Source organism: Staurois parvus, unplaced genomic scaffold (assembly GCF_062004578.1).
Source record: "Staurois parvus isolate SC_StPar_1 unplaced genomic scaffold, SC_StPar_1.0 ptg000446l, whole genome shotgun sequence".
Lineage (NCBI taxonomy): Eukaryota > Metazoa > Chordata > Amphibia > Anura > Ranidae > Staurois > Staurois parvus.
This window is the reverse complement of record NW_028318242.1, coordinates 2,101,728-2,115,629: the sequence shown is the minus strand read 5'-3', so window position 1 is coordinate 2,115,629 and position 13,902 is coordinate 2,101,728. Positions and strand designations below refer to the sequence as shown.

Here is a 13,902-nt window from a genome sequence, read left to right as displayed (position 1 = left end):
AGCAAGCAACATTTAGCCCTGTCTCCAAGGGGGACCTTCGAAGCACAAATAAAATGTATTCTTAACACATACTAATGGAGTGACATTTTTATCCCTCAACTTTTTCCCACATTTGTATAAGGCCAAAACCAAAGGCTGCTTAGAATTTGAGAGCTGCCTACAAATTTCCCAACAACCATCAGAATACATACTAGAAGTATCAGCACACCTGATGGTTTAGCACTGCTCCTTACTACAAAGCAAAGATATTAAAGCTAAGGACAGATGTCACTGGATTACTAATTGTATCACTATTGACATGTCTTTCACAGTTATATATTTCCCCTATGTTTGATCGCTTTAAACAAACTGAAAATACAGAAATATAACAGTTGATCTTTATCATAATTATATGTGTGTTCCTACCTTTCTGTTTTGCTATCAACACAGTCCCTGAAAACCATAAAGAGTGTCATAAACACTCAGATTTCTGTTTGACCACAATTGACCAAGCTCTGGACAGATTCACACACCTGTCAGAAACAGCCACTATACATAAATATGTTGCATGGAGGCCAATACTGAGGTCACTGTCCATATTGGTAACTCCTTAGTTTTGAGCGCCCTCACACAGAGGGGCACATGGCCAAGGGGTTTTGTTGTGGGGTAGGTGGAGCCTGAGGGTAACTGTAAGAGAATAGTTTCCTCTTAGGACCACCTTGCTTGTGATTAACAGCAGATGGCAGTGGGCTTATTCTTTAGCAACTGTTCAGACCAACAGCAGCTATGAAATTTGCCAACTGCCATCTTCTGTCAATCACAGGCAAAGTGAACCTGATGGAGAACTAGTCTCTCAGAGTTCCTCATCAGGCCCTTCCCACACAACATGGCTATGGAATTAAGTTCTGTGAGTGGAGCCTGATTGGGAACTTTGAGACTAGTTCCACATCAGGTCCACTTTCCATGTGATTGACAATGGACGGCAGTGGGAAGATTCCGTAGCCATTATTCAGGCTATGAAATCTGTTTACTGCCATCTACACTCAATCACAGGCAAAGCAGATCTGATGGGGAACTATTCCTTAAGTTCCACCTCAGGCTTTTTCCATCCACTCCTCACCCAACAGGCTCATTGAACGTGGGGTTTTTGTTTGTGGGGGGCTTTATGGGGAACTCTGGGAGACTAGTTCCTCATCAGGTTCACCTCCTGTGTGATTGAAATCCAACCACTGCCATGCACTGTCAATCACAAGAAGGTGGACCTGATGGGTAGTCTTTCAGCATACCCATCAGGCTGTGCCAACTGTCGTTGTTCAGCCCACATCATTGGTTGCTAGGGCACCTTGCAACCAATGATGTAATTACAAAATGGGGAACTTATTTTTTAATTTGTTACAGTCATAATGACTTATTGGGGCTGATTTACTAAAACTGGAGAGTGCAAACTCTGGTGCAGCTCTCCATAGAAACCAGTCACCTTCCAGTGTTTTTGTCAAAGCTTTATTGAACAATCTGAAGTTAGAAGCTGATTGGCTACCATGCACAGCTGCACCAGATTTGAACTCATGTTTTAGTAAATCGGCTCCATTGTAAAAGTAACACAGATAAGAAATACATGGACCTATTGTCTGTGTCAGAACTGTTGCAATGCTTCCATGAATTTGGCAAAAGCAATTTTAAAGGGGCTGTGATAAAAGAAAAGTGTGCTTTATTGAATTCCCCCCAGTGTGTCTAAATTTCTAAAATTCTAAGCATGTGGTGTCAGCCCTGCCTACTTCTTATCTATGAATAACAAAGGACACAGCCGTCTTTTTATCTCCCCACCCATCTTTTCTCCTCTCTGTAACCCCTCTCTGTGCATAGGAAGTTATCAGCTCCCAAGATTTCTGGCAGAATCAACAGGTATTTGTTGCAATGTTTGATCAGATATAGCAACACTCTTTCAATTATAAATTTTCATACCAAGACAGCAAATAAGAGAAATTTGTGTTTACATACACGTCATGTGCGTATTTGGTCATCTCCCAGCTTGTGAAAGCTTGTCACACTAAAGTGTTTTGATTTATTTTTGTTTTAGATTTCTGTTGAGGAAATGGATCGGAACTTGGTGATCAAAGTTAATAAGGATGCAGTAATGAAAATAGCTGTTTCTGGAGATCTGTTTACTTTTGACAGAGGACTATACCAACTAAATTTGACAGTGGGAGGAATTCCGTTTAAAAGCAGTGAGCTCATTCAGTTAGTAAGTGTCACCCAAAGGAGTGTTTTATTTTATTTATTCAGCATGCAGTAGGCGCTAATCGAGTAAACATTATAACTGATTCAAAATGACGTGTAAGCATAATAACTGATTCAAAATGACATGTAAGCATAAAATACCAGAACAGTCCAACACAACGTGTAACAGACCCTACTTGTGAATATGACCAGGACATATTACTTTCTGAGAAATGTTTTTAACATTTACATACTTTCAGATTAACACACGACTGGATGGCTGCATGCGTGGCTGGAACTGGCTGAATGAGGAAGACACATCAATACAAGACACTGTGCGGACACAAGAAAAGATGCAGTGCTTTGTGGTGGCTGGAAGAGGCTCTTTTTATCCAGGAAGAGGGTTTGCTCTTTTCTTCATTGATTACAGTAAGTAAGACAGTACATAAACTGTTACTGAAAGCAGACATGAACTAGGCAGTATAACATATGGACAGAAGGCTCTGTGTGTATGTAACATTTCATCCCCACTACATATTTGAACAGGTTTGTTTTGGTTATGAAATGTCTGTCCATTGTTGCTATCCTGACAAAAAAAACATGTCTGTGAAACTGTGAGGTCCAGCTGTAGAAAAAGTCCCTTGTGATTTTATTCATTTAGCTGTATTTTTTAGCTGATGGTCATAGGATAAGCACCGTTAAAGCTGAATGCCAGAAAAGTCTTCCTTTGCAGTGGGGCTATGTCTGCACTGCAGGGGTTAACTGCTTGTTTATGCCTAGGGGACCATGGAAAACACTATTACTTAACTGAATCTTGGCTCCCACAAATTCCTCCATGCTTTTAGACCAGTTCCTTTACTCCGATGTGCTAAGGTTTTCAAATATCTTCAAGACCAATGCTGGGGCCATAGCCCTGCATTGGAAGTGAGGTCTCCAAGGGACAGTCCACTGCTGGAATTGGGGGGGAGAGTCCACTGCTGGAATTGGGGGGGGAGGGTGTTCCATTTGCCAGGGGAATGGAGGATCAGGTAAGTAACAGTGCTCCTTCTGTCTCCTAGACTACACAAGCAGTAGACCCTTGCAGTCTGGATGCAACCCTACTGAGAAAAAGGACTTTTCACTTTTCTGGAGTTTAGCTTTAAATGACTTGCCCCCTGGAAAATCAACATATTCTATACCATTGTATTTCAGCCCCTGTTTTAGATGGCCAATAGTACAGCATGTTTTTAAATCTGTTCAGAAATCCAGTGGGTATATTTTTCTTTGGACTTTTTTGTAGTTGTCCTTAGGCATGTAACAGTAATTTCACACAATCATTTAACATGTTGTCTCTTTTAACATATGTACATTCAGATATTATTTAGCTATATTATATAATATTATATGAAAACAGTCTTTCAATTTGTCCTTGCCTGGGATTTTTTGTTTGATTCACACTTTCCTCAGCTATTTTTTTTTTCAATGAGGCCTCATTCCCACCCAGTTATTTCTCTTTTATAACCTTGGGTTAAGTTGACTTACAGAAGATAAATTGGGAGAAAATCAATTATGATTTACCACTAATTCTATTTTCCAGAATCTTCTATAATTACAGTGCCTTGAAAAAGTATTCATACCCCTTGACATTTTCCACATTTTGTCATGTTACAACCAAAAACCCGTGTGTAATTTAATCTCAGTTTAAATACAGCTGTTCTGTGAAGCCCTCAGATGTTTGTTAAAGAACATTAGTGAACAAACAGCATAATGGAGGCCAAGGAACACACCAGACAGGTCAGGGATAAATTTGTGGAGACGTTAAAGCAGGGTTAGGTTATAAACAAATATCCCAAGGTTTGAACATCTCACGGAGTACTGTTCAATCCATCATCTGAAAATGGAAAGAGTAAGGCACAACTGCAAACCTATCAAGACGTGGCCACCCACCTAAACTGACAGGCCATGCAAAGAGCATTAGTCAGAGCAGCAGCCAAGAGGCCCATGATAACTGGAGGAGCTGCATACTTCCACAGTTCAGGTAGGGGTATCTGACCACAGGACAACTATTAGTTGTGCACTCCACAAATCTGGCCTTTATGAAAGAGTGGCAAGAAGAAAGCCATTGTTGAAAGAGAGCCATAAGCAGTCCAGTTTGAAGCTTGTGAGAAGCCTTGGGCGGGGGGGGACACGGCAAACATGTGGAAGAAGGTGGTGTTCTGGTCAGAGGAGATCAAAATTGAACTTTTTGTCCTAAAAGCAAAACGCTGTGTGTGGCGGAAAAATAACACAGCATATCACCCTGAACACACCATCCCCACCATGAAACGTGCTGGTGGAGTGGGAGCATCATGTTGTGGGGATGCTTTTCTTCAGCAGGGACAGGGAAGCAGGTCAGAATTGGTGGGAAGATGGATGGAGCCAAATACAGGGCAATCTTAGAAGAAAACCTGTTAGAGTCTGCAAAAGACTTGAGACTGGGGTGGAGGTTCACCTTCCAGCAGGACAACGACCCGAAACATACAGCCAGAGCTACAATGGAATGGTTTAGATCAAAGCATATTCATGTGTTAGAATGGCCCAGTTAAATTCCAGCCCTAAATCCACATGAGAATCTGTGACAAGACTTGAAAATCGCTGTTCACAGATGCTCTCCATCCAATCTGACAGAGCTTGAGATATTTTGCAAAGAAGAATGGGCAAAAATGTCACTCTATAGATGTGCAAAACTGGTAGAGACATCCCCAAAAAGACTTGCAGCTGTTATTGCAGTGAAAGGTGAATCTACAAAGGATTGACTCAGGGGGGTTGAATACAAATGCACACCACACTTTTCACATATTTATTTGTAAAAAATTTTAAAAACCATTTATCATTTTCCTTCACAGTTATATGCTACTTTGTGTTGGTCTATCACACAAAATTCCAATAAAATATATTTACATTTTTGGTTGTAACATGACAAAATGTGGAAAATTTCAAGGGGCATGAATAATTTCTCAAGGCACTGTACATCCTTGATAAGTCCTTCCATGTGCTATATTTTCTTTTTTTGATCTGTTTTATTACAGTGAAAATACAGTTTGTTGCTTTTGAAATCACGGTGTACAGTAGGTGTGGTTTGAAACGGCTTTTTTTTTTTTTTTTTTTTTTTATTCTATCATGTCAGGATCATTTTTCAGGTTTAGATTTCTCAGTGGAGGATTCCCAGAAATAAATTACTACTGTGCCCTAAAGTGACATTAAATTCTGGTTTAACCACTTCATGTCCAGACACTTTTACCCCTTTCCTCTCCAGGCCAGTTTTCAGCTTTCAGTGCTGTCACACTTTGAATGACAATTGCGTGGTCATGCAACACTGTACCCATGTGAATTGTTCAGCATTTTTTTTGATACAGATAAAACTTTATTTTGGTGGTATTCACCACTTGGGTTTTTATTTTTTTGCTATATAAATGAAAACATCCAAATAATTTGAAAAAGTGTATTTCTCATAAACGTTTGCAAATAAATAATCTTTCTTCATAAATCTTGGCCAAAATGTATTTAATTTTTCAAAAAAAATTTTTTACATTTTTATTTTATTTTTTTATATATTTTTTTAACATACTGTCACCCTAGCAGTACAGTGTCACCATAGTGGGGGGTGATGAAGAATTTTTTTTTTTACACTGATTGCTTTTACACCCATAAAGGCTGTAAAAGCAATAATTTCTCCTTCTCTCTGGCTGCATTCTTGCAGCCATTGAGAAATACTGTGTGAGCTGTGATTAGTCACAGCTTGTCACATGGTACAAGGCTGTTGTGAATAGCATTGTACCATGTGACCTCTGTGATCATTCACAGATTTCACACATAGTAAGCAATGATGTCAGAAGTGACATCTTGCTTACACCTATTCATGTGATCACTGATTGACCAATCAGTGATCACTTGATCGGGACCTCACACAGAGGTCCCGTACAGTGATTGGTGTTCCACTGTGTCCTCCGGAGCTCCCTCCCAGTCCAAAATGGCGGGTGCCGTTTATGAACGGCAACCCGCCCCTGCACTGCCACCGTCCAGCCGTTTATATGTAAAAAAAAACTCAATTCAAGTATGTGTTACTCAAAAAAAGTACCTCTCCAACAAATGTTCATTGTCTATTGTCCCACTGTAATAGAGTAGCCACCCTTTCTTTTCCACTCCTGGGATAGACTAGGGACTATGAGATTTGTAGTGTCCATAGAACAGTGCACATGATCGCAATGAATGTGCACTGCTCATTTCAAACAAATGGAAATGAGGGGAAAAGGAGAGGTTTGAGAGCTCACAGGAAGTTACAAGGAGGCATAAAAACACAAATGATTTCATGAAAATTAGACTACAGACATTTTGTAGTAGTGGATGTGTGTGGATTATTTTTTAAAAATAAGGATATCTTTTAATGTCACTTTTTAATTCTGTTTCTATTGTGCTCATTTTGCTCTTACTGCTGGTAAAATGAATAATGTATATGCAAGTTTCTTTAATAATATCACAGTATCCAGTGTTGCCAATTTGTTTTGTGTACGGAAAAAAGGATATACTTGAAATGCTGTAATATATATAATCTGATATGTCATCTACAATTAATAGGCTTTTAAATACAGTGTTATATTCCCAGATGTGTAATTTTCTTCTTCATATTTACTCTAGCGGATCTATCTAATAAACAGGAAGATGTGCCAACCTGGAGAATAGACATCAATGCAGCGATAAATCCAGCCACTGATACTGGAGTGCTCTTTGCTCTTGTGTCAAAGGACAAGGAAGTCCCTTTGTCACTAGCTCTAATTGATTATCATTTCGCAACCAGAATTAAAACGCAGGTAAGAAGTATTGTACCTGGTTCACAGGGCACTGGCTAATAGTTCTGCCAATTTCCACTCCCTATTCTGTTATGTTATAAAGTATTAGTTAAGAATCTGAATCAGCACCTTTAATTTGTAATACTGCAGCCCCATCTCTCAGGGATAGGTATGTGTCTTGTTATTCACTTCCTATGTTTCTGGAAAAGCAGAAGTATCCCAGTGTTGGACTGTAGGGCTTCATTAACACCAGCGATTAAGAGCCTCAGCAGGATTTAAAAGATTCTTGTCGCTATAATTCAATTCGCACCTTAATCGCCGGTGTGAATGTAGCCTAAAGCCCACATGGAGGTTAAAATATTTCCTACCGGAGTTTCTGCATAATAACTGACACTCCTCCTGAGCTGCTGGAGGTAAAATTGACAGTTTAATAAAGCTTTTAGTTTGCAGCACCTTTGTGATAACCGTTTAATTTGCCTGTAAGGATGAGATTGGGTTTTGTCAGAATGAACATGTAGATGCAGTGTAGGGAATGCCCTGGTTGCAGTTGATTGGGAGGTCGTGGAGAGGAGTGACAGCTTCTTGCTAGGTTTGATCTGAACCCAAGTTTGGACAAAACTGAATTTGGGCTCAGATCAAGTGTCCATTTTTTTTTTCTTTTGAAGTGGTTGTAAACCACAGTTAAGTAAAAATGAACAAAGCATAGCCCTCTATCATGTGTACTTGCCTCAATGCAGAGCACTAAATATAATTTCTGTCTGCTGCCTCATTCTTTTGATATCTGCATGAGTCACGTCTGACAAGTTTTCCTGACACCAAGAGAAAAATAATGACGGGAGGGCACAGCCCATGATTGACAGCCTCAGCTCTGCTTCTGTGTGCTGTGTGAAGGGATGAGACTACCTACTGATTTTCAGAGATGGGAGATCCAGTGTAAATTTTGCACTTTGAATAGAGGGGAATACAGCTGTAGATAGACTGGTACAGCTTATGTAGGATGATTTGTTTCATCTCTGTGTATCACTTGAGGCCAGTTACTTCACTGGGTTTATGGAGGGGTTTACAACCACTTTAATGAAGAAGTCTGCATGTATGTGTACAGGGGTTAGACAAAAAAATGGAAACTCTACATGATTTGCAGGTGTAAAAGTGTTGACATGTTTTCGTGTTGAAAGTGGAAGTGATGTAACATTTTTTTGCTTCCACACTGTGAGGGGACACCTAGCTAACAGGTGGGAAACCTCACTTTCGTCATTCACTGTGTGCGTTGCTAGTAATACGGAGTCATGCCAGAGCGTAATGATCTTCAAAGAGGGCAAATTGTTTGTGCCCGCTTAGCTGGTGTCTCTGTGACAGAAGTTGCCATCTTATTTGCCATGTCATGAGGTACAGTATTAGAGGTTATGATGTTATATACAGTTTCCAGGAAAACATCACCTGATAAACCTAAGCACAGTCAACATGGTCAACTGACCGAAAAGAGACAAAAGGATTGTGACCCGGAATGAAAAAAACAACTGCTGCAAAAGTGACTGCAGATCTCAATCTCAGTCTCGTGAAGACTGAGATTGAGCTGTGCAGTCACTTTTGCAGAAGTTGTTTTCTAATTCCATTCTATGCATGAAAGTAAAAAAAAACATTGTGTGCTGCACTGTTGTGAATTTCAGCCAGGTCCAGGTTAACTGAATGAAAATTACTTAGTGGGTGACTCTGCTGGCCCTTCTCTGTTGCACAAAAATCAAACATTCCACTGACTTTTGTGGAAAGAGCCTGCTGGAAAGTTTTTTGCTGAACAGCCACTGCATCCAATCAGATGCAGTTGTTTGGGTATTTTGATAGCAGGAGTTGCCAGTTGTCAAAATACAATAGCTGCAGCAGGATATTTGGTCATCTGGACTGTATAACATTAAAGTGTTACTAAACCCAGGACCCTGCATTCACTATATCTGGTCTCCCACAGTACACAGATCATGGAAGTGCAATTATTTTAGTAAATATAAACTGCTAAATACCTTTTCTCATCAGCAGTTAGAGCAGTCTTGTGACTTCAGCAGAGCACTGGTTAAAGCTTGTAGGAGCAGTTTTCTTACTGCTCTTGGAGGATGGGAAACCCCTGACCTCTGTCTGGAGAGTACTGATTGTCCCTGTGTTGATCACATGCACTCTCCCAAGAAAAAAAAAAAAAAAACTGTAGAAAAACGGACTAAACTGAGCATGTGCAGAAGGGCTACGGGTTCAGTCTGTCTTATCAATGTGGACATTTGAACAAGAGAAGGGGCAGAGAAGTCAGGATCAAACAGCCTTTTTACTCAATGCAGAGGATTAACCCCTTAGGTTCCACAATGAATATAACAAGCATGCTTTAATGCATATACAGACTGATTTTACGGTTGTGGGTTTAGTAATACTTTAATAGAGGAATCAGTGTTTGCTTTTTGTATAGGCATGTCATTGGTGCCACACAAAAAGGACATTAGGCACATATGTTACACCTCTCATAGGTTCTAACATAAGAATGTACTTAAGAGACTAACCATTGCTGTAAACAGAGTCCCCTTTGGCATCCCAAAAAAGAAAAATGAAAAGAGGGTAGAGGATAGCGAGATAAAAAAAACAAATTATAAGACAACCTGTGACAAAATATGATTGATTGAAAACATAATAAATTGGCATAGTTTTAGAACATTGGAAACCACACACTGTGAGGTAGGAAAAAAAACCACAGGTATCGCACAGATAATGGCTGGCTTCTTTCTATCATATTGAATCACATACTGTATTAACACAAATGTTTGTCATTGCTATGTCTTCATTCAGGAAAATTCATAAGGAGAGGGAAGGAAATATTCAAAGAGTACATGGTTAATTCAAAGGCATTTATCCAACGTTTTTGTGCTTCACGGAAGCCTGGATCCAAGTGTGGTATCCACATTAACTTTGAGTAAAATAGCAGGATCCAGTGTTGAATTAAACTTGAGACCCCAAATTACCTATCGTGGATATTTTTTATTTTATAAGGACAGTGTATCAGTTTAGCTGTATGGTAATCTATATATTTACTAGCAATTATTGCCTTGTTGGTGCAGACATAATAACATGCAGTTAGCCATATGATACCTTGTGGAAGCTGTCCTAAATTTTGGCCAAGACAGCAGTGTGTAAACACAGCTTGGTGTGAGACATTCTCTTCTAGCTGTTACTTGGACAGTCATGCAGTAACCTAGAGAGATGGATGATATAGTATTACTGACGCAGGTTAGCTGAGGATACACTTCAACACTGACAACTGATTTGTTGCCTTAACTCCATTTTGCAGTTCATCATCCTGTCTGTAGGAAATGTTGTCGTGTGTCGATTAGAGGTAAATGTCTGTGATAAAGAGCACATCGTGGAGGTCTCTGCAAGCAAGGATCACATAGTCCTTTCCTTTGATGGAGAGCCAGGACAAACAGAATTGCAGGAATCCGAATTACAACTCATTCTTTCTGACTTAAATGAACACTTGCAGCAAGGAGTAAATACCTATATTGGAGGATTACCAGGTGAATGTTTCATTATGATCTATATTTTTGTATTTGTGCAGGTGTATTTTTGATTCAGAAATAGTTTTGTAAATTTTAAGGGAATAATTGTAATAAATGAACCAAATTCTACCAAGCTAGTCACATCTTTGGAGATTTTTTGTTTTTCCTTTCTGGCTTACAAGGTGGGTGTGTCGAAATAGTCAATGGGATATCAGGGAGATGTCACTTTTTTATTTTGTAGTTCAATATTTCATGAACTTTGAGTATGCAGTTCATGTTTGGGGAGTATGCAGTTTAGTTGTAATCACCAATCCACAAGAAGGATGTACTTAAACTGCAGAGAATCCAGAGAAGGGAAGCAAAACTAATAAGGGGGTTGGAGGATTCACATATGAGGAACAACTACAAACATTAAAGTGTTACTAAACCCAGGATCCTGCGGTCACTATATATTCTATATTATATTTTATATATATATATATATATATATATATTTCTCCCACAGTACACACTATGTATTCTCCCACAGTACACACTATGTATTCTCCCACAGTACACACTATGTATTCTCCCACAGTACACAGAACATGGAGGTGCAATTATTTTAGTAAATATAAACTGCTAAATACCTTTTCTCATCAGCAGTTAGAGGAGACTTGTGACTTCTATCAACGTCCAGCAGAGCACTGGTTAAAGCTTGTAGGAGGAGTTTTCATTTTGCTTTAGGAGGATGCAGAACCCCCGACCTCTGTCTGGACTATGCTGATTGGCCCTGTGCTGATCGGCCCTGTGCTAATCACATGCACTCTCCCAAGAACAATAAAAAACCTCTCTGCACATGCTCAGTTTGGTGTATATTGCTAGAGTTTCTCCACATGATATGTCTTATCAGGAGATAAGAGGGGGACACTAGAAGAAGGGGAGGATCAGAGAAGTCAGGATCAAAAAGCGTTTTTATACAATGCAGAGGATTAACCCCTTAGGTTCCACAAAGAGCATAACCAGCATGCTTTACCGCATATACAGACTGATTTTACTGTTGTGGGTTTAGTAACACTTTAACTACAAACTTTCCTCCCTGGAGAAGAGGTGTTTTAAGACCCCTTCCACACGGGGCGGCTCCTTTTTGGAGTCCACTTGCTCAGTGGGGGGTTCTGTCTGCTGATCCCTGCTGAGTAAGCAGATGGCTGATCCATATCCATTCCACTTATGCAGAGTGGACACAGATGCAGCCCACTCTCCTCTACAGGTGGTCGGATGTAAACAGATGGCCTATCGGTTTAGACCTTACTGTCTTCCAATCCAATTTTCTAGATGGCTGGGGAACGGATCCCCATCCGTCTGTTTACACCCACCAACATCCAATCCTATCCACTAAAAACAAACACATGTCTGTTTACACCCGCTGCTCCGTAGAGAAGACTGGAGGGTTCGATTGGGTCTGCCTGTAAAATGGATAGGCGGACCTGATCAGCCTGATAGTGTGAAAGGGGCTTAAGAGAGGATATGATCACAATATACACATATCTAAATGGTGACTGTAGCATTGGGAGAAAATGTTTTAATCTAATATCTCTATAGAAGACACTCAGCCTCACAGGTTGAGCAAGATGTGCTTCAGCCCTAAATTGCGTAAAGGGTTCTTCATTGTTAGTGCGGTGAGATATGGAACTCCCTTCCACAGTTAGTGGTATTAGTGAGGAGTTTAGATAAATTTAAATAACCTTTTTAGATGTGTTTGTTAGCGAATGCAGTATACAGGGATATGGAAAGGACCATAAACATGCACACAACATACACACACATATAGGTTGGATGGACCTGTATCTGTATTCGACCTTACCAACAATGTAATAATATATACAACTCCAGTCAAGTAAAAAAAAAACTTACCGAATATATGTGTTCACTTTTACATTTTAGTTCCAGATAAACTGTAGCTCAATTTACAAAATAGGTTTTGATTCAAAGTTTTATTTTATTCTTTCCTCATCTGAATGAGATCCTACAGCCTGCAATGGCCAGTGTTATTCTGAAAACACACAGAAACCTTTGTCAAAAGCAGGCTTTTTTTTTTAAATGTTCATTGATGACCACATTATTATGTAGATCTTTAATGCCAAAAGGTACATCCAAAACCCAAATGCAGACAGAGTTAAGAAGATATTCTTATGCCGTATTGTACCAGATTTTGTGCTTTGCTAAAGTTCTACTTCTACTCATGGAAATTGGTGCCATAGTTAGACATCTAGCATTCTGCCATGAGCAGTATTATATTGTGAGTTTTATGAATAGGATGCATTCCGTCGGAAATTCACAATTATTACCATCAACAGTCAACTTTGTGGTAAAACCTTGTTAATGGCGGTATTCATGATGTTCTTTTTCTTTCTTTACTGTTCAGATGTGGATGTCACGCGCACACCAGTCACTGCATTCTATCATGGCTGCATGACCATACGTGTTCAGCAGAAGACCTTGGACTTGGATGAAGCTGTACACAAACACAGTGACATCACCTCCCACTCATGTCCACCCATTAAGTCTCTCAAATAAGTTTATTCCTCTCATTTTTTTTAACCAAATATCTTTTTTATATATATATATGTATAAATTATTCTGACTTTGCAGTATTGTGTGTATAGTTTCGTAAAACACTGAAATGATGTAAGACCTACTGATATTTTTTTTTTACACCATGTCAAACTGTTTAGGATAATATCACCCTCCCTGCTTTGTTGAGGAATCTGTCACTAAGCAAAATACCTGCATGAGAAGCTTCTGATGGATTCTGCATTCTCTGACCTCCATGTTGTATAATAGTGTCACGTTGGTAAAGCCGCTTGCAGTCCAAGAGTCAGAAAATACCAGTTTCCATCTGGAGTTTGTCACCCAGATGTTTTGCTTGCTGCATGATGGATACCCTTTTAAAGATTGTAATATATTGTAAATATTTCAGAAAACTAATATTAACAGCCAGAAATGTGCAGCAAGTGCACTGTGGACTTTTGTTAGAAAGCAACTGAGAACTGTGGTAAATTATGTTGTGGAAAAGATATGTAGAACTGGAAATTGTGTTATATATTTTTATTACCAAACAGTGATATTTTTTTTTTAAGCAACAACTTAAAATAAAAAACAAAACCTTTTAATAGCTTTATTTTTATATATGTTTTATATTTTACAATCATAGCAGTTTCCCAGACCTGCACTGTCAAATCATGAAGTATATTCGCCTGAAGGAAGTGTTCTTGCTGCCTTATAGCAGCCAAATTCTTGCTTTCCTGCAGTACGGGGGAGATTGAAAGAAAAAAATAAGGTTTACAGGTCGCACTGGAGGGGAGGACCTCTCATGTCTTGAACATATGTCCTGTAAA

At 39.3% G+C, this 13,902-nt stretch overlaps 1 protein-coding gene across 2 annotated transcripts in view; it reads left to right on the top strand.

Moving 5' to 3' along the window:
• The window catches only part of GAS6 (growth arrest specific 6), a 98,210-nt gene extending 84,533 nt beyond the window's left edge, over window positions 1-13,677 (top strand). For both annotated transcript variants that reach the window (XM_089688120.1, XM_089688119.1), the window contains exons 11-15: window positions 2,057-2,221; window positions 2,457-2,625; window positions 6,850-7,022; window positions 10,318-10,543; window positions 12,930-13,677. In XM_089688120.1, coding sequence (XP_089544246.1) covers window positions 2,057-2,221; window positions 2,457-2,625; window positions 6,850-7,022; window positions 10,318-10,543; window positions 12,930-13,081 — 885 coding nt within the window. In that variant the 3' untranslated portion in view covers window positions 13,082-13,677. The remainder of the gene's footprint in view (window positions 1-2,056; window positions 2,222-2,456; window positions 2,626-6,849; window positions 7,023-10,317; window positions 10,544-12,929) is intronic.
• The last annotated feature ends 225 nt before the right edge of the window (window positions 13,678-13,902 follow it).